The sequence below is a fragment of the Anas platyrhynchos genome, chromosome 1, assembly GCF_047663525.1.
Source record: "Anas platyrhynchos isolate ZD024472 breed Pekin duck chromosome 1, IASCAAS_PekinDuck_T2T, whole genome shotgun sequence".
NCBI classification, from domain to species: domain Eukaryota; kingdom Metazoa; phylum Chordata; class Aves; order Anseriformes; family Anatidae; genus Anas; species Anas platyrhynchos.
The window spans coordinates 131,610,404-131,629,965 of NC_092587.1; the positions used below are offsets into that span (position 1 = coordinate 131,610,404).

A 19,562-nucleotide genomic window follows, 5' to 3' on the forward strand; every position below is an offset into this window, starting at 1 on the left:
GGTATCTCAGCCGTGGCAGCAGCCAACACATGGCAATGTTTTCAGGAGCAGCAGCAGATGATTGGTATTGATAGTGGGTAAGTTTTTAACAGCACGAGTTGGTTGCATCCAGAAAAAAAAATCAGAGGAAATTACAACTGTAGCAGTCGTTGCCTCCAAAACTGATACATTTGGCAGGAGTGGAAGGCACGGCCTAGACACAAAACCATCTCCCCTGCCGAATTTAGGACACTGCCTCTAAGACAGGAATATCAAAACACCTAAAAATGAAACTGCTATGAGAATTTTTAACATAGGAGAAAACAAAATGTGTTTTATTAGCAATGCTCTCTGGCAAGGCTCAACTGCATTGACTAAAATATCACTCTTCACCTAAGATATACAACAGCAGTATAAGGCACGTGCCCACAGGTTTATAACCAAAAACAAGGGCCTAAACATATCCCATATTGAAAAGATTATGCCTGCTCTGCTTGTATGTATGCTCTGGTGGTCTGGAAGAGAAACTACTGTATGCTATCTGAACTACAGTGAATTTATTTCCATTCAAATTATCTCCTTAACTTAATTTACTTCAAATGGAACAGCTTTATTCATAGAAACATTACCAAAACAGTAGGAAGGGAGAATTGAACGCAGGATTTCAGAGGTAAGTTTCTGAGCCACGTGGGTAACCCAATTTGTAATTTGAGGTTCATTGTAATTAGTTAAGTTACAGACTGGAACTGTGGTAAGTGAATGTGATGACCAATTTACTACTGCTGAAACAATTGACAACATGCAGTCTAATAGTTTTAAGGTGTAATTATTATTATTTCTTTAATAACATCTACTGTGCAGGTAGGATCTGTCCAAGTAAGCAGAAAACCAACTTAAAATTCCACAACCAAGAAGCCCCTAACTAGGACAAGCCGGTGAACTTCTGCAGTAAATGGCTGGACACCATTAAATATTTAATATTTTACTGCATACCCACCATAAGATCTTGCTAGCTATTGAACTGCCAACAGATTAGTTCATCTGTAGAAAGGGAGACAATTAAATACACCAGAACTGACCAACAGAGCTTCATGAAAAAAAAGAAAAGAAAAAAGAAAACAGCGTGAAAAGGCTACTCCTTTAAAATCTGAGGGTCTCAGGTACCCCAAAACAGAAAATAAAGAGTGTAATTTCAGTTTAAAGAAAAACTTTTTTTTTTTTTTTTTTTAAATTAAACAGTACACAGAACTAGACTTACTCTCCTGTAGCTGCCCTACTGGATTAGACCAGGCGACTTGCAAACCTAGCACAAAGAGGTGGGTGCATGTACTTGCAGAGATAAAGGAGAAAGGGGTGTAAAGCATCACCAGAAATTTATGAAAATCCTCCAAATACCCAAGTCTTCCTTTACTTCCTTTACCCACACGATTCCTACAGTGAAGATCTTCATGGACAATTCATTTCCACGATGACTTATGAAGCCATTATGAGTTACCTGTGGTCACCTTTACAAGTTTGCATGCACTTTTGTTTCCCATTAAGATGAAATTAAACAGTTTCTATGGAAGCCTGTTAGAGATGGAGAGCTCACAGTCATCTTGCAAAAAATGTTGACAGTCATGGACTTCAGATATTTCCATACAAAGTATCCTCCTAAACAGGGGATGAAGATGAAGCCAAAACAGTGTGGTCACCTAAGCAGAAAAATCCAATGCCTTCCCTGGTACATACTCCGTAAGTCATGGGAGAGATTTACATTATCCACGTCGTAACACAGCTTCCTTTACACCTCCCCCCTTTAATTACACTGAATAGCCATTACCATGCAGTAACATTTCTGGTACTTGCACTGGGGAGCTGAGAATGATCAGTTAATCTACATGCCAAACAATCTGCAGGAACAAAGGATGCTACTTCAGAGCATCGGACAACCAGCTAGAGGCACTGTTGATACCACAAGATGGTTAACGCTGCACAGTAGAACAGCAGTTTTTGACAGCTAAAACTGCACACAAAGATAACTCCGTACATCGAAATATACAGTTTATTTTCTCCAAGTCAAGCAATACCATTTTTCAGTAGGTAAGTGTTAAGAGTTATGCAGGAAAACTGTACATTTTCAGTCAGGGCTGCAAGATCCAAACAACTGGAGGAACATAGTGGAAATCTTTCACTATACAAAGAGATCTAAAACTGAGAACATAAGGTGAAGAAACAGCCATCCCCAGGATGCCAAAGGCAAAACATTAGCACCAGATTTTTTCAAAGAGCAACAGTATAGCTATTTACAGATTTACATATAACATTGGGAGGCAAACATCTTCAGGTTCCCAGGGTGAGAGATTTTCAACAGTTTTAAAAAAGGAAAGGAGAAAATGGTGCCTACACAACTGTGCTGTGAAAGGGGTAATATATATAGGATTCACAATATTGCTACCTTTTATCAGAAAGATCTAAATCAAAGTACTGTATACAAACACGTTGTAATTATATTATTATTCACATTTCACATACACATTTCAGAGTAACCACAATATGCAAAATCTTTAAAATGCCACAGATAAAACAATGCACACTCTTCTCCAAGCTAAAGACAAGCATAATTTATTTGGGAATTGTTTAGTTTTGGGTTTGTTACGGTTAAGGGGTAAATAAGGACAAAAGGGATCACTTGTCCTAGGAACATAGCAGCAAGTAGTTGTGAGATGCCAGAAGACTAGCTGTCAGAACTAGAGGAAGAAACTAAGGGCAGCTGTAGGTCTTGTAACATGGCAGCTCCATTTGACCTCAGCTGATGGACAACGATTTCATTACAGATTTGGTCCAGGTATACGAAGTAGTGCACTATAACAGGGTCACGATCCTTTAAGTGTTCGCACCTGTCCGTAAAGGAACTGGTTCCAGAAGATTTTTGCACCAATTCCCCAGCTTGCAAGGAACTCACTGGTCAGAGCCTCCCTCTCCAGTTCTCTCCCTAGGAAGAGGTGATTCAGGTGAGAAGAACAGGAGTCTTCGGTGAATGCTGCCACTGCACCAAGAGTGGAAAGAATCCTTCTCTCTCCTTTCAACATCTTGCTACTCGTATTTCCAACCTGTTTAGCTACAAACTGGCATTCACGTTGGCCTCAAAAATGGCTTCCTGTTGAGCAACGTTTGTTTAGTTTAAGGAGAGATAAATGGTTTCCTTACTACAATGAAAACGGCATACACAAAGTCATCCAAGACTTTCCTTTGCCCACAAAACTTTATCTTAATTTAGGGCACGACGTTTAGACACGGCAGAATTTCTCTGTAAGTATCTCAGCAAGTCAGCATAACCTATTGCTGTGCTAAAACATGAGTTAGCACCTCTTTTTAGAGCTGTTGGACATCACACGTTACAGTCAATGGCAGTATTACTAGAATAGAACCAGTAATCTGATAGGGTGGAATAGCATCTTCTCATTTATCGCTGTGTAAAAAAAAAAAACCAAACTTTATCACTGTGAAAAAAACAAAACCCAAACACTTATGTTCACAGTTACAAAGCAGAATTGCTCCAAATAATGCACAGTATTTACACGGCAGAAATTGTTTATATTGCATTTGGTAGTTTGAGAAAGTAGAAAGGGAACGGCATTTATGCAGGTCAACTTCAGTATAATTTATCTGTCTATATAAAAATCGCAGTGTTCAGCAATCAGAAGAAAAACAGAAGCAGTGTCCTTAGCCTACATTTATTTTCATAAAATGTAGCAGTTTGGGGGTAGGAGGAATAAAAACATGCATAAAAAGCACAAGAAAGAACATATGAGCTTCTAAATAATTTAGATGAGAAATGTTTTGAACAAAATCAGCACAGTACTGCCAGCCTTAAATCAAGCACAATTTTTAAAAGAAAGTCACCTGTATTACAGCAAGATGGTGTACAATGGCATCTTGCAAAATAATTAAAAAACCCCACCTTCAATAAGGTAGCTATTAGGTGATTTGCAAGCTGGTTTAAAAAGTGTTAAACTGAGACTGATTTAAAAGTTATTTTCTGTGAGGGGAAAGTGCCATCCTATCTACAATATTACAAAAAAGTGTCTGATGCCACAGGATCAGAGTGACACTACATTTCAGCAATCTGAATATATTAGGTGTAAGAGGCACACTTCCCCTATTTAATGTGTCTTTAAAAAAAAAAAGCCACTATATTCAGAGCTTCTAAATTTGTGTGCATTCATAAATTGCTATCGGGTTTCCCAGCAATCTGTACAGCCTCTGAACATAAAGAAAGTATACATCCTACTCTAAAAAATGCTTGCATGCACAACTGCCACAGCTTTCAGCTTACAGAGCAGGAATGTTAAGAGTCTGTCCTTTTCTGTGGAGCTTTCTGTAACTTAAGCAATGAGAAGTGGCTGTAGAGTCCAGCAATAAAAATGTGTTCTAAAAAAATTAAATACATCATCCCAAAAAATGAACGAGTATTATTGCTGCTGTGAGAGCTATTTTTCTCTTGTGCACTCATTTCTCTATTGGACACTCAGGAAAGCCAAGATATTCGTTTGTATACTTGGAAACACCCCCATCCCTTCCTTCTTTCCCATTTTTCACTTCCTTGGCCAAACTTATTTGAGCCGCTCAGGTTGGAGGCTATCGGTCAGACACTTCAGTTGCTCTTCCCCCAGCTTGATCTTATCCTCAAGCTCTCGCTGCTCGATGATGAGAGCCGACTTCATTTTTACAAAGTGCTCATAGTCTGCTAAGTTCTCCTCACTCAAGTAGTTTGCCAAAATGTCAAAGACAATGCGCTCTCGACGGTCCAGGTTCTCCTTCAGTTCCTTTGCATCTTCATGTTGCTGGGTCAGCAGCTTCTGCTTCTCTACCAGTGTCCGCTTAGGGGAAAAGAAAAACAGTTTAAATTCAGAGTTCACCAGCTTGAGCTTCAGGTTTTAAGTCCTATGCCTGTTTTGTCTGAAAAGACACTTTCCTAAATATCACAGAATCACAGAATTTCTAGGTTGGAAGAGACCTCAAGATCATCGAGTCCAACCTCTAACCTAACACTAACAGTCCCCACTAAACCATATCCCTAAGCTCTACATCTAAACGTCTTTTGAAGACTTCCAGGGATGGTGACTCCACCACCTCCCTGGGCAGCCCGTTCCAGTGCCTAACAACCCTTTCAGTAAAGAAGTTCTTCCTAACATCTAACCTAAAACTCCCCTGGCGCAACTTTAGCCCATTCCCCCTCGTCCTGTCACCAGGCACATGGGAGAACAGGCCAACCCCCACCTCGCTACAGCCTCCTTTAAGGTATCTGTAGAGAGCGATAAGGTCGCCCCTGAGCCTCCTTTTCTCCAGGCTGAACAAGCCCAGCTCCCTCAGCCGCTCCTCATAAGACTTGTTCTCCAGACCCCTCACCAGCTTCATCGCCCTTCTCTGGACCCGCTCAAGCACCTCGATGTCCTTCTTGTAGCGAGGGGCCCAAAACTGAACACAGTACTCGAGGTGCGGCCTCACCAGCGCCGAGTACAGGGGCAAAATCACCTCCCTAGCCCTGCTGGTCACACTTTTTTATGCAAGCCAGGATGCTGTTGGCCTTCTTGGCCACCTGAGCACACTGCTGGCTCATATTCAGCTGACTGTCCACCATCACTCCCAGGTCCTTCTCTGCCTGGCAGCTCTCCAACCATTCCTCTCCCAGCCTGTAGCTCTGCTTGGGGTTATTGCGCCCCAGGTGCAGGACCCGGCACTTGGCCTTGTTGAACTTCATGCAGTTGACCTCAGCCCATCGGTGCAGCCTATCCAGATCCTCCTGCAGAGCCTTCCTACCCTCGAGCAGATCGACACACGCACCTAACTTGGTGTCATCTGCAAACTTACTGAGGGTGTACTCAATGCCCTCATCCAGATCATTGATGAAGATGTTAAAGAGGACTGGCCCCAGCACCGAGCCCTGGGGGACGCCACTAGTGACTGGCCTCCAACTGGGCTTGGCTCCATTTACCACGACTCTTGGGCCCGGCTATCCAGCCAGTTTCTAACCCAACGAAGCGTGCACCAGTCCAAGCCAAGAGCAGCCAGTTTCTTGAGGAGAATGCTGTGGGAGACGGTGTCAAAAGCCTTGCTGAAGTCAAGGTAGACCACATCCACAGCCTTTCCCTCGTCCACCCAGCGCGTCACTTTGTCGTAGGAGATCAGGTTTGTCAAGCAGGATCTGCCTTCCATAAACCCATGCTGACTGGGCCTGATCGCCTGCTTGCCCTTCAAGTGCCGCATGATGACTCCCAAGAGGATCTGCTCCATGAGCTTCCCTGGTACTGAGGTCAAACTGACCGGCCTGTAGTTCCCCGGTTCTGTCCTCCGGCCCTTCTTGTAGATGGGCGTCACATTTGCTAGCCGCCAGTCAGCTGGGACCTCCCCCGATAGCCAGGACTGCTGATAAATGATGGATAGGGGCTTGGCCAGCTCCTCTGCCAGTTCTCTCAGTACCCTTGGGTGGATCCCAAGAGAGGTATGTAGAGAGGTAGAATAAGATTTCTCCTTAAAGTTTATTCTGATAAAACATACTTAATAAACAGGAATAAAACTTAGTGAATCAGTGAACAATCCACCATTAATTCCTATTGGCCTCAGCAGCAAGAGCTTCAAAGACTACTTTACTATTTAGTAGTTCTAAATAGTTATAAAAAGCACAGTTGCCTTTGAGTAACATCCAAGTTCTCCAAAATAAGATTTCACTCATCTACGTCTCAGATCTTCAATACACAGCACTGAACTTCCACACTGAAACAGCTGTGGTTAGAGAGCACAGAAACATTTTAATTAACGGAGCAATTTGCTCTTACACCACAGCTCACGATGCTGCACATTATGCAGTTCTGCTTCAATCTGCATGGCTTCTCCACGAGATGTGAAACCATGTGGTCTTACGAAATGACCAATAGTGAAAGCTGAGGCAAGACAATAAAAGGGAAAAAAGAAAGAAACAAAAAACATCTTCCCCAAAGGGCTGCAAGCTTCCTGCTTCGTGCCTTCACAATAATCGCTCTCTCACAGCTACGGCAGAGGAGGATATCTGAGACATTGCTGTGACACACAAGTCTGCTTTGCTCTAAGGGCTGCTCTGGCCAGACAGGAGCTCCTACTGTTTGAGAACTAATGCACGGAAGATACAAAACAGGAAAGAAGGAGACTGAATGGAGAACCACACAAAGAAAGAGGACAGGAGCTTTGTATCCCATTCATGTGTGCATACAAGAAAGAAAGGTGATGCTCATCTGACCCAGCTTCACCTCTCTGCTCCTGGCAGGCAGCCACACCTGAATCACTCAGCTACAACCCTTCAGTAGCACATGGGGAGAAACTGGAGTATTATTATCTGACCTATATTATATCTGACCTATTTCAGATGTCTGCCTACAACCAATTGCCTTTTTTCAGCACCACTGAGTACGGCTGGCCTACTCTGATGTCAGGAATCCCAGTACAAGCTTCTGAACCTAATCAGAAAGTGCCACAAAGAGGTACAAGGCTGCAATTTTTAGCTTTTCTTCACAGCTTTTCTTTGAGAACCTATGCCTTCAAATAAACCACAGTCTGCTTTTGTGAAGCTGTTCGAGTAAATCTTTTTTTTTTTTTTTTTCATTTGGACTTCATATGTTACATGACACACACTATAGTTGGCCTAAAGGATTTACAGGAAAGTGTTTTTATAGACCACAGAAACTGTGTCTTTTCAAGATGAAAGTACGAGACAAAGGGGGACGCACGTGGCAAGCTACAATAGGCACGTCTGTCAGCTGCACACGAATCCTGTGCTGCCTTTGTTCGTACACGGGGCTCAAAGCTCAGAGGGTGAAACACCGAGACTTTTGCTCTCGGTGTACTTGAAATATGCTTGAAAGATTAAATCAGGGTTCAAGAGAGCCACTGAAGATAACTGACAGAAGTCACACACTACCAGAAAAACACGCAGTTGGATCTTCCTTTGAGTGCATGCCAGGGGAAAATTCTCATTGCAAGTAACTTGTGAGCAGAGCTCTCTGCTGCAAGGAGATGGAAAGACTTCTCCAAAATTCACCAGTGGGACTAGCAGCCAAGCCCAGAGGTGGGAGCATGTCCAGACTGCTCCACAGAGCAGCTCTGCTGTACACTGAGAAGAAACAGAAGGATTAGAGCTGGATGAACACGAGAGGGCACAGAGCAACCAGCTGGTGGCTCAGTTTGCACGGTTACCCACCCAGTGCTGTGGTGGGATGTTCAGCCCTTTCCAACAATTCCTGAGATTTAAGCTGTACTGTTTCCTCTTACCATGCCTGCAACATGACTTTAAGATGAATTCGAGTAACCTCACAGTTCAAGGAAAGCAAACGCTGCTTCTGTTACAAACTTTGCACGATACTTTAAGCACCTCTACCCTTGTGGAGGTTTAGGGTATGCCTTAGGTAAGTGGGATGTAGAAAGGTAGAAGGCAAATGAGATACATCCCGAGCTTGCTTTTACCTCTATCAAAGATGACTGACACCAGAAAGCTTGCTTTGAAGGGTAAAGTGAAACACTAGCAGGCTCAAGGCAGCACTCTTGAGAAGACTCTTTAATCAGTGGTTACATGGTTCACCAGGCCTACAGGCACAACTGCTTGTGCCTACCATGCAGACAGGTGGCTTAGAGGCTGGTGGCATCTGATGGACTTCAAACAACCAAAGCAAAACAGAGTGCAGAAGGATTTTGTTTTGTTTTGTTGTTTCATAGCGTTGATCTGAGGCCTCAGCCATATGCAGGACATCTGAAGCTGCTCTGATGGAACAAGCTTTGGCTCCTCCTATTGAGAGCTTTTCTTAAAATTTGTTTGCTGTTTTGAACAACAGACGAAGAAAAAGGGTCTGCCTCCATGCACGTGACTTCCCAACATCCAGTTCCTAGTTGGCACTTGGCCTTAGTCTAGCAAAAACAGGTCTCAGGGGCCTGGGCGCCTGATCAAATTTGTGAAGTGCTCATTCAGTGCTTGAGGGTTCCCAATGCACTCTGGTTTTGACTGATAAAGGAAGTAATGGGAAGACACTGGAGGGGGCTGGAAGCTATTTTAAAAGAAATCACTTTCAGCAGCTACAGCTGAAATACCTGACACTGCTCCTCATGGCAAAAGAGACCTAAGAGAGACCACCTGATAGACAGAGTATTAATTCCAAAGCGGTCGCTTGCTTGCTGACAGACTGTTTATTTCGCAGTCTGCTGAGCTGGCTGGTGGTTCTTTCTAGAAAGTGCAGAGCTATCAGAGTCGTGTTTATTAGACACCATCAGCTTAAAACCACAAACAAACAGAACAGCAACCCGTGATCATTAGGGATATGAGCCCCATGGAAGACAGGAGATGGAAGTAATCTCCCCTATGTTTTGTTCATTTGGCATGTTGGTAATACACCAAATATCATAATGTGGGCTGCATAATACCAAATGACCAAAGAAAGCCAAAGCCACAGATGCCAGCCTAAATTCAAAGATATACATACATACCTCTACACAAATTATATTTCTAGTCAGAGTATCTAGCAGGGACTTGATCCACTTGAGGAGCATCTCTGACTGACACTTTTAGACATGTATCTGATGTTACTATGGCAAAACTACGGTGTCAATGCATGAGAAGACACATGGGGATTAGAATACATTAGGGATTTGGATTTTTTCAGTCTACATTTGATGGCAGAATACACAGACAATTTCTGCCTGCCCTTACCATGCCACCTACTCACCTATTTCTTTTCCATACCTAGCTACATAAACTATTTTTATCATAGCTCTCAAGCTGTGTTCCCTATGTGCTCAAATCATCTGGTATATCTTTACCCAGCTTACACTCCCATCTTCAAGCCCATTAGGCAACTGCAACCACATTTAGAAAAAAAAATCTGTCTTAAAGAGGATTAAATTTCTGTAAGTTTCAGAAGCTTTGATCTACCCTTTAATAAGCTGTCAAATACCTTCCCTTTGCCTCAGTCAGAAAGGGGTCTGGACAGCCATTAAACAAGTATGCTTGGCAGCAGCTAGGGCCAAACAGCAAGAACACAGCTCCAAATTGGTCCCAGCACTTATTGATGAAACAATGGAGCATGTTGAGGAAACAACATAAATCCACAGCTCGTGGAAAAAAAAATCTCATACAATGCTTAGGTGGACTTCTGGCACTTCATTTCTCAGCTACAAGCTCAAATACCCACTTTACATTTATTTAACTGCAGAGGCTAAGCTCACTTGACACATAATCCCCTCCTATATTTATTCCAACCTTTGATTTTCCCACATGCTTACATCTCTCCCTTGGTGCATTTCTGTATCAAGAGGTATCTGCTTCCCAACTAAGTCCTGCTGGGATCTGGAATTAAACAAGGGACAAGGTAGGGTCCAAAAGGTAAGAGTAGCTTGAGCCCTCCTGAAATTTTCACACCTGCTGGGACTCCTCGATTAGCAGGCCATTTCTATGCTGAAAAAATCATTTTGGAGGGCCTCATTCCTGCCCCAGTCCCCTTTATTTATATTTAGGACTTGTCCTTTCTGTCCTTTCTTCCCAGGCATTGTAGAGGAAACTGTAGCACGTGAGGAACATTTTCTTTGACACAATCTCACAATTTTCTCTCAAGACCCTTGTGGAATATAAAGAAACCTGTAAGCTTTCTGCATGTTAGCACAAACTGATGCTTCTTTTCCCATCTTTTGTGTTATCAGACAATAGTATTTTTGTCTCCTTTGTTATGCTCTTATCAGTAGCTTTCCTCTTTCATTAACATTTTTCTGAGAGGGCTGTTTTCCAGTTATGTTGCACCCCAAAACACCACTGCCTGCCAAGCCACTTGCAGTTTTAGTATTCCAAGCAAAAGCAAAGCAAAGCAAAAAGTTGTAAGAAAGCTAAAGAAAATGGCATTATGAGATGTACCCATCTGTTATCCCTCATCTTGGTCTTTACATTTTAGATAAAACCAAGTAAAAAACCCGTATCAGATTCACTAAATGCAGTTATATTGCTACTGGTCTTTCTCACCCGCTCTTCTGGTGAGGTGTTTTCGTCCAGGTTGTTAAGAGCATTCTCCACCCGAGCCAGACGACCTGAGAGGGACAGCAGGAGGTTGACCACTTTGTCCAGGTCCCCGATAAACATCTTGAACTTGTCGAATTCATTTGGTTTGCAGACTTCTTTCACAATGGCTTCCACCTCCTCCCCCAGGATATTGTTTGCTTGGATGTCTTCCAGAAGTGTCTCCCGTGCTTCCCTCAGCACCTGCAGCTTCCTACTGATGCTGTCAATAAGTTCTTGCTGTGGAAAATAATGGAGATGAGAATTTATTAGCACTACTGCATTTTCCTCCACTTCTATTTCTAGAAGCCACATCAGAAATCTATTACTGCTGTGTGACATTTTTAATACAGTGAAACTCCCATGTGGCTTTGACAATGAGTGCATTATACATAAATATATGTCTACGGTAGCTATAACATTGCTGGATCCAAAGGTTCAGGATGTAGGTCTACAATGCTCAGCTTGAGACCTGTGTTAAAGCAATTCACCTTTGTGGAAAAAGATGAAAGACTTTTTTTTTTTTTTTTTTTAAGCAGGCATTACTGCTGCTTCTTTGAACACCTTCAAAGCCTGCTGTGGAGCAGCATAAAGTACCGCGCATCCTTTCCTCTCTAAACACCAGGTCCACAGCACCTTTCTGAAGAGCTACACTGCAGGAAGATAAACAGTACCAGCAAATTCTGTGTTTTCCGCATGACAGTTAAAACTAGGGCACTGTCTAGCTTTCTCTTCCTTTCTGTAGTATATTAACATCCCCCCACTAGCCGTCTTTCCACGCTCAGAGGATCTTTAGAGTTATCATTGCCTTACAGCATTTCTGTAGGGAAATTGTAATCCCTGCAGCACAGAAGAGGAAACAAAATCTACTTCACCAGTGCACAAAGCAGCCTGTACAAAGTGGCTCTGCTCTGACAGAGGACCACGCTAGCATCTTCGACAGGCACTGTCCCGTGCCAGGCAAGTACTCCATCTCACCTGCAGTTTCTCAGGGTTTCTCCAGTGTAACTCCCCATCACCTGGGATGCACGTGCCCTGGCTTGGAAAAATCATTCCAGGTGTGTCACTGGCAGAGCCTGACCAAGAACCCAAATCTTGTCCCTTAATGACCTGTGCCCCACCCTGCATTTGGGCAGGAGGGCCTCCATTAGCTTTCGGTTGTGCACAAGGGGTGGGACTCATTTCAGCTGGTCACCTACCCTACTGTGACATGAATCATGCTCTAAAAATGCCTCGCTAATTTAAATGTGGATGCCTTGTTAGTATTCAGCTAATTTCAGGTAAGAAAATTCCCCAAAGCATTCTCTGAACCATACACTTGCTACTGCCATTTCTAAGTGAAAATTACATAGCTTGAAATAGTCATTACCCCTCTAATTTTTGTGAGAAAATTACTCACGACATTCTTTAGGAACTCTTTCTAAATACAAATCTGATTACAAGCCTTCGTGATTACAGAGAAATAGACTGATAGCACCTACTGCTCCCAGACACCACCAAACTGTCATTGCCAACTTACTTTGGGGCCAAAGAGAAGCCTGCCGTCTGTACAGAAAGCAACTATACCCTGAAAATTTAAGCAGCCTTTTTAAAGGTAAAAATTCCAGCACGTGGATTATCTGGGTTGGTTTTCTCCGTTTTGATTTAATATACTCAGGCCAGGTTAATCTGGATTTGGGTTATCTGTTAGTCTGGGTGTCCAAAAGATTAAGGTAGTAAGCAGTTCTACAGATGTCTGCTTTACTGACTGATTAATCTGCAGGATTTGATTTTTTTCCCCCCTCTCTTCACTCAAAGCAAATGCAGAGTTTGATTTGGATTATGTAGGTCACAGTGCCAGGCTCTTCTTTCCCTCAGATGACATGCACACGCACAATGCTGCTGTGTTGCCATCTGAAACAACAGAATCCTGTTGTACTATACGTTACTCGCTCGAGTTTTTCCACTTCTGCAGCTGTGCTTGATGTTTACCCGTGGGGACTGACAATCTAGATCAGCTATCTTGAACAGTCAAGTTCCTTTCTTTCTTAAAATAAAAAATAAAGCCACCAAACAAACACACTAACAATGATAAAAGAGCCATCTTCACAGTAGCATCCTACTTAGATGTCAACAAGCAGCTGACTCTAGGCTCTTTAGGAGCACTTCTGCAGGTGAGAGGTATTTAGGCCCTCTCGAAAACTGTCATATCTTTTACAATTTGTATTACCATAACTGATTGCTTCCTACCCAGAAGAAACAGCCTGTGGATGCTGCAACCGTGAGCTCACTACGTGCTTTTGCTAGCCAGCAGAAAACCTGTACGATGTTCAATACCTACTGAGCCCAAAGATCTCCAATCTACACCTGGAAGCTGGCAGATGAATAAATTTACAGCTGTAAATTCTGTACTAATAAACAAGAAAACAACAAAACCCGATCTTTTTCTCAGTAATTGCTGATGATCTGACTAGCAACACAGAAGCAGAGTGCTTCTCAGGTGGTTCACTCAGGTGCTGCTTTGTACATAAATTACTCTGCTTTTAGCTCACCACTCCATTTCACATGAAGCTTAGGTCTAAAAAAAAACAAAGAAAACAGGTATTCTTCAATTAAGGTTAAGACTCTTCATAACTGACACTTTCCTAAATGCAAAGGGGACCCTTCCTACTCAGCCACACATGGATTTTCCCTAGTATGAAAAATTGTCTTGAAGTATCTTCAACATCTGTTCCGAATTTTGTGCTTGGGTTAAACCTCCTTTAAATTCAGCATACGAGGTACACTTTCCACTCCTGATGGGAATACAGAGATCATCCCAAATATGTATTTTTATTGTGAAATGCCTCTATGAAATTTCTAACTCATATCATCACTTTGTAGCTGATAAAAGGAAAAAACAAACAAACAACACAGTTCTGCTTTGCAGAGCAGAGAATGGCAAATATTACAATCATTCCACAGTGGACTGAAATTAAGATATCTCAACAGAACTGATTGACTTCTAGGAATCAAAGAACAGGTTCTGGGCGTGTATCTCTACAAAAATAATTGAAGTCATAAAGTGTGCTATTGAAGTGTTTGGGTCCTTAACGATCCCTTCTTAAGCTGTTGCCAAATATGTGAAGTTGGGCCAAGTAACATACCCTATCTGTTTAACAAAGATGCCTTGACCCACTTACCACGAGTTATGTATGTTTTCTGACAAGATCCAGGATGAAAGCCCACTGAACTGAGTGCTCACATCCTACTGCATGCGGAGGAGCAGGGAGAGAAGTAAACAGCAACATGTGCGTGGTTATGACGTTGTGTAGAGACCAAGAGGAAGATGGAGGAGCTCTGCTAAAAGCTCTTCATGAAATTTCTCCCAGCACAGTGGTGCATACCAGAACTGGGGCGATAAGGGAGGAGTAGATACAGGGGAACATGCTTTTCTTGTTTAGAGACACAAATGCAAATACAGAGTGGTTTTGCTCAAAATAAAAAAAGTTTTACTCTCACTTGTCAGGCAAACAAGAAAGCTTTAATTTTACCTCCAGCCCACCCCCACTCCGTATTTAGTAAGAAGGAAACTAATTCTAGCAAAAATGATGGAAGCGGCTGTCACGTGCGGCACCAGATAAAAAGGAATTGTTCCAAATGCGGTGAAATCCTTGGTTTGTCTAAGCAGCGCAGCTGTGGGATTCAGCAGGTCCCTGGGGAGAGGGCAGGGGCAGCTCCCCAGCTGCAGCCATGGCATGCCCCTGGCAGCGCCTGCTGTACTGAATGGTGCTGCGGACACAGGGAGGGAGGGACAAGGGGGGGAGAAAAAAAGACAACGACAACAGAAAACACTGCAGCTCCCTCAGATTCGGTGCAGGAACTGGATGCCACTGACAGAGGGAATCTCCTCTGTGATGCCTCGGTCTTGGTGACTAAATACATTCCTAATGTTTAATTCAAAGACCCTTCTTTGGGGCTGGATCACCAAATTCACCCTCAAGTTGATTATTAAACAGGGAGCTGACTTTAATGAAAAGATTTGCTCATCACTGCACTACTGGCTTAGGCAGAGTCAAACTATATCACTTGAATCAAAAAAACAAACCATTTACTTCAGCTGATCCCTATTGGGAACTACAGTTAAAACATTTTGTGCCAAATGATGAATGAAATAAGTGTGATGACTTTAACACAGGACAACAGTTTTTCGACCAACTGAAATGCCAGAATATCATTATTTTCAGACGTGACATATTATGTTCATCTTAGAGCAGAAATAAAACCCCGAAGGATGGGAGCGAGGATAGGGACGAACGAGAGTAAAGAAGACTACCTCTCCTGTGATGAGCAATTTCCACTGTATCCACCAAGACGATTAGCCCTCTCCCACCACTACAGCTTGGTTACTTTTGGGACATAGCAGAGACTGAGAGCAAAGTGGTTTGCTGCTCATGAAAACGAAAAAAAGGTGATGGGCAGGGGGTACCTTCCCTCTCATGACATTCCCAAGTTGATGACCTACATTTTAAAAATACAGTGCAACTAAAACCACCACCAGTTACAGTGGGACACACAAGCACTAACAGTTCTTTATATATAGCAAATGAGAGAAATGAGTATGCCTCATCCCTGGAGGCGTTCAAGGCCAGGCTGGATGGGGCCTTGCCAACCTGATCTAGTGGGTGGCATCCTTGCCTATGAAAGGGGGTTGGAGTTAGATGACCTTTAAAGGTCCCTTCCAACCCGAGCCATTCTGTGAGTAATATATCAAATGAGAAAAGATATTTGAAAATAAACCCTTCAAAACTTCCCCTTTTGGGCCCTTGTGAAATACGTATCAAGCTGCACTAAACACCTAACATGAAATTCCTAAATTCACAGTTGGGCATTACACCAACCCCCTAGGCCTTGTATTTAGGGTTCTTTAGCTAGCCAATTCATGGGCAATGAAATGCATGTGACTTAGAGCATTGCATTAACCATTTAGAAATGTCTTTTACCTTCTTTTCTGACAAGTCATGATCCAGCTCATCTTCAGAATCATCTTCACTCTGCTGCTGTTGCTGCTGTTCCTGCATGTCCTTCATTTTAATCAGCAGCTCAGCCTTCGGTGCAGATGTGCTGTAGTAAGTAGAATTGGTTGTCAGGGAGATGGCGGACGGCGCATTCTGCTCCTCTTTCCTGGTAAAAAGTCAAAACTCTCATTAAGTGCCTTGACATCCTAATCACTGAAAAGAAAGGACAATATTCTCGAACCATCATTTCACCAACAAGTATGCGGTTCAACAGAAAGCAATTACATATGGAAACAGGATAAATAAATACTGGTTGTGAAGAAAATTTCTCAGAACTCAGCATATACCCACTGGAAGCAAAAACTGAAGCAATGCAGAAGAGCTTTCACCATTACAATGAGGGAAACAGAACTAAGACCTCTCAGCTGGAAACAAAATGTGAAGTTACATTTCACTAAGTACTGCAGAGACCAGAGTCAGACAACGATGCTTTCCAACTGCCAGATATAGGATACTACAATGCAAGTGTTTATCTTTTTGGTCATGGAATTACACATGAACTTCTCACGAAATCTACAACTTAATTTGGTAACTCATATCAAGAAAACAAAAGACCAAAAGAACATCAACATCTTTCTAAGGAATTTTAAACCTTGACTTTGTTCTCACTCCTGAAGAAATGCCTCATGTCCACTTTAAGTTGTCTTTGTAAAGTTTCATTGCATAATAAATGGTGAAATATTGATCCTTTTCTATCAAGTTACCAAATGTGATGTTCTTGGTAAAATACCTAACTACAAGAGAGAAATGAATTATTCCTTAAATTCTCACATAATAGTTTTCAGCCAGGTCTCAGATAACATTTTATATTGTACAACAGTTCTTTTTTTTTTTAATTAATGATAACATTAGCAGTACTATTCTTGATTGCTATTTTAACAGAAAACTTTTAGCAAAGCTGCAAACCTAAACAATAGGAAGATCTCTAGGAAAACTTACACACTTTGGACAGCAGCTTACAAGGAACCACTGGTCTACAGGAAGTAATACTCACTTCTCTTCTGAAATTTTTGGAGAAGGAACTTTTGGCAAGAGCTTCCTGCGCTGCTGAGCTTCTTCTAGGAGGTGTTCATCTTTAGGGAATATTCCAACCATCAGATCCATTGCTGTTTTTATTTTCATATTAGGATCTAGGATGTCTGCTAGAGATTTATCTCTTCCCACAATCTCTCTGGCGAGTTCCTCTGACTTCCAGTCTTCAAAGGTCTTCTCTTTGGCCTTTACATAGCTGACTGCCGGCACGGCAGCACTGCTGTCCTTCAGGTTGTTCCCAGGTTCTTCAGCTGGTTGAGGCTCAGCTGGTTTGGTTTTGGTTTCTGGCTCTGGCTCTACACCTTGCCTGGTGTAGGCACAGAATCGTGAATAGGATTGCTCAGAAGTGCTGAGTGTTTTAATTTGGTCCTTTTCCAAGCCGCTGGGTAAAGCAAGAGGTTCCATTGTACTCACAAGACCTTGCCGACTCTCCTTCTCCGCGCTGCTCTCTGAATGCACTATCTTGATGGGAACCATTTTCACTGTAGTGTTGTTGTCTATGACTCTTTCGATTCTGGAAAAGAGGAAAATCCGTATTTAGAAATGTAAGAACCTTGTATCTCACCTCTGATCTGCAAAGCAGAGGGGAAGCCCAAATAATAAAAAAAAGAAGTAGATAAAAGATGTAGGTAATGGAATATTCCTTGCACCGCATCTAAAACCCTCAAATTGCGTGTTTTCGTTTCTGCCTACACATTTTAAACAGTATTAGTTCATTTGTACGTAATTCTAGCATCAGCCTGGCACAGTACTCACTGAACGGGACTTCTGTTCATTTTCACGAACACGAGGGTCCAATCTCAGCAGTCAGGCCCCCGTTTTAAAACGGTGCTGTTGAACAACCCTTTGCTGCCATGCATTCAGAGGACAACACGCCTTGAGCTCAAACTCATTGGCTTGCACAGACTGAACAGCAGCCTCAGCTTTTGGCCAGACAGGTTATTTAGCTGCCTGGGCAGTTTTCGATGCCCTCACATCAATTCCTAGCTCTTCCAAGAGAAAAAACAACAGACCAGATGGAAGCATCCTGCAGGCCAGGCCCTTGCTAAGCTACAATAATCATACATGGAAAAACCTGGAAATTGTTCAAGATTAACTACGTGATTAAAAGAAAACTGTATTTGTAAAATTTCATACAAGATACAGAAATTCAGTAATTAGATTCCAATGCCACATCCACATACTCCTTTAAGTGAAGCTTACAGCAAAAACTCTGCACTGCCCAGTACAAAGGGCCACCTTGGACATTCAGCAAATAAAGCTATTTAAAGAGGAGGCTAAGATTTTAAATTGGACAATAACATGTTAAATAACATTACTAAAACATCTGTACTGTATGTAAACCATATAAGAAACTAAAGTCTAGTTTTGGTGGTTTGGAGTTTGCAGCAAGTTTAAAATTATTGTCATAATGTGGGTTTGGAAGCTCTACAGCAAGTAAAGGAACATTGCCTACTAGCTAAAATATCTGGTTTCATCTGGCTCACTTGCTTGCCGCCTTCCAGATAAGTGACCAAGACATACTACAGCTCTTTTCCTCCAAGTGTGGGTGTGTCACTTTTCTTAAATATAAACTTAGACTTTTCTGTGCTGTACTTTTCTTTCACAGGGAACAGAAAAATCTATTTCACTTCATCACTTTCAGAAGCTGCATCTTATATTGTAAAAGTAGATTTGCTTCCGAATGCAGGTACAGCCTCTCAGTAGCTATTTACTTTCCTCAAGTGCTTTGCAGACAAGCTTTGGCAAACTGATCCAGCTTTCGGGGCAGGTTTTCCATCATGTTGAACACCGAACAACTCCAACGAGGTTGGATAAGCCAGTGAGGTACAGCAGTGACAGCAATGCAGACACAGGCAACCACTGGCTACTACTGCTCTGACAAAGCCAAAATACAAATGACAAAGCCATTACATACGGAGTCCTCCTCTGCGCACCCTTCTGCCCTGACTCCCCCGCTGCCACGAGGCTGGGATGTTTTCATTCAGGACGACTGTAATTTTCAAGAGCTTGCTCTTGTGCCTGCTGCTCAGCCTGAGCTCCCTGTAAGTGTAATTGCTCCCTTCGTGCAGTTTAGTCAAAACGTTCTTGTCTGAACCATGTTAAGCCACCTCCCCACATTTTCTTTTCTTTCTTATTTTTTTTTAATGAAGCCCACACCCTTCAGACCCAGCTACACTCCAAGAGGAACATATTTTTGAAGCTGGGGGAAATACAAAGTGTGTGCATAAATATGTGTGGGGCAACTGGAAGAGAAGAAATTAGTCGACTGCAATTCTTCACCTAAAATGTCCAGCATCTGTTTTGGGACTCTGGGTACTTTCCTCTCCTCTCAGCCTAGCATAAGATTTTCCAGATATTTAACGCATCATCATCTGAACTGATTTCAAGTCAGAGCAAACACGGTTCAATGCTGGGTGCTCCATAAATTCTGTTTCTGCAACCAGCATCCTTCTGATTTCTTAAGGTTTTGC

At 42.4% G+C, this 19,562-nt stretch overlaps 1 protein-coding gene across 5 annotated transcripts in view; it reads right to left on the reverse strand.

Moving 5' to 3' along the window:
- Positions 1–2,009: 2,009 nt before the first annotated feature.
- Positions 2,010–19,562, reverse strand: part of SHROOM2 (shroom family member 2) — a 126,608-nt gene continuing 109,055 nt past the window's right edge. For all 5 annotated transcript variants that reach the window (XM_072029600.1, XM_027447581.3, XM_072029607.1 and 2 more), the window contains 4 exons: positions 17,051–17,602; positions 15,982–16,162; positions 10,988–11,260; positions 2,010–4,841 (listed from right to left, as the gene is read on the reverse strand). In XM_072029600.1, coding sequence (XP_071885701.1) covers positions 4,575–4,841; positions 10,988–11,260; positions 15,982–16,162; positions 17,051–17,602 — 1,273 coding nt within the window. In that variant the 3' untranslated portion in view covers positions 2,010–4,574. The remainder of the gene's footprint in view (positions 4,842–10,987; positions 11,261–15,981; positions 16,163–17,050; positions 17,603–19,562) is intronic.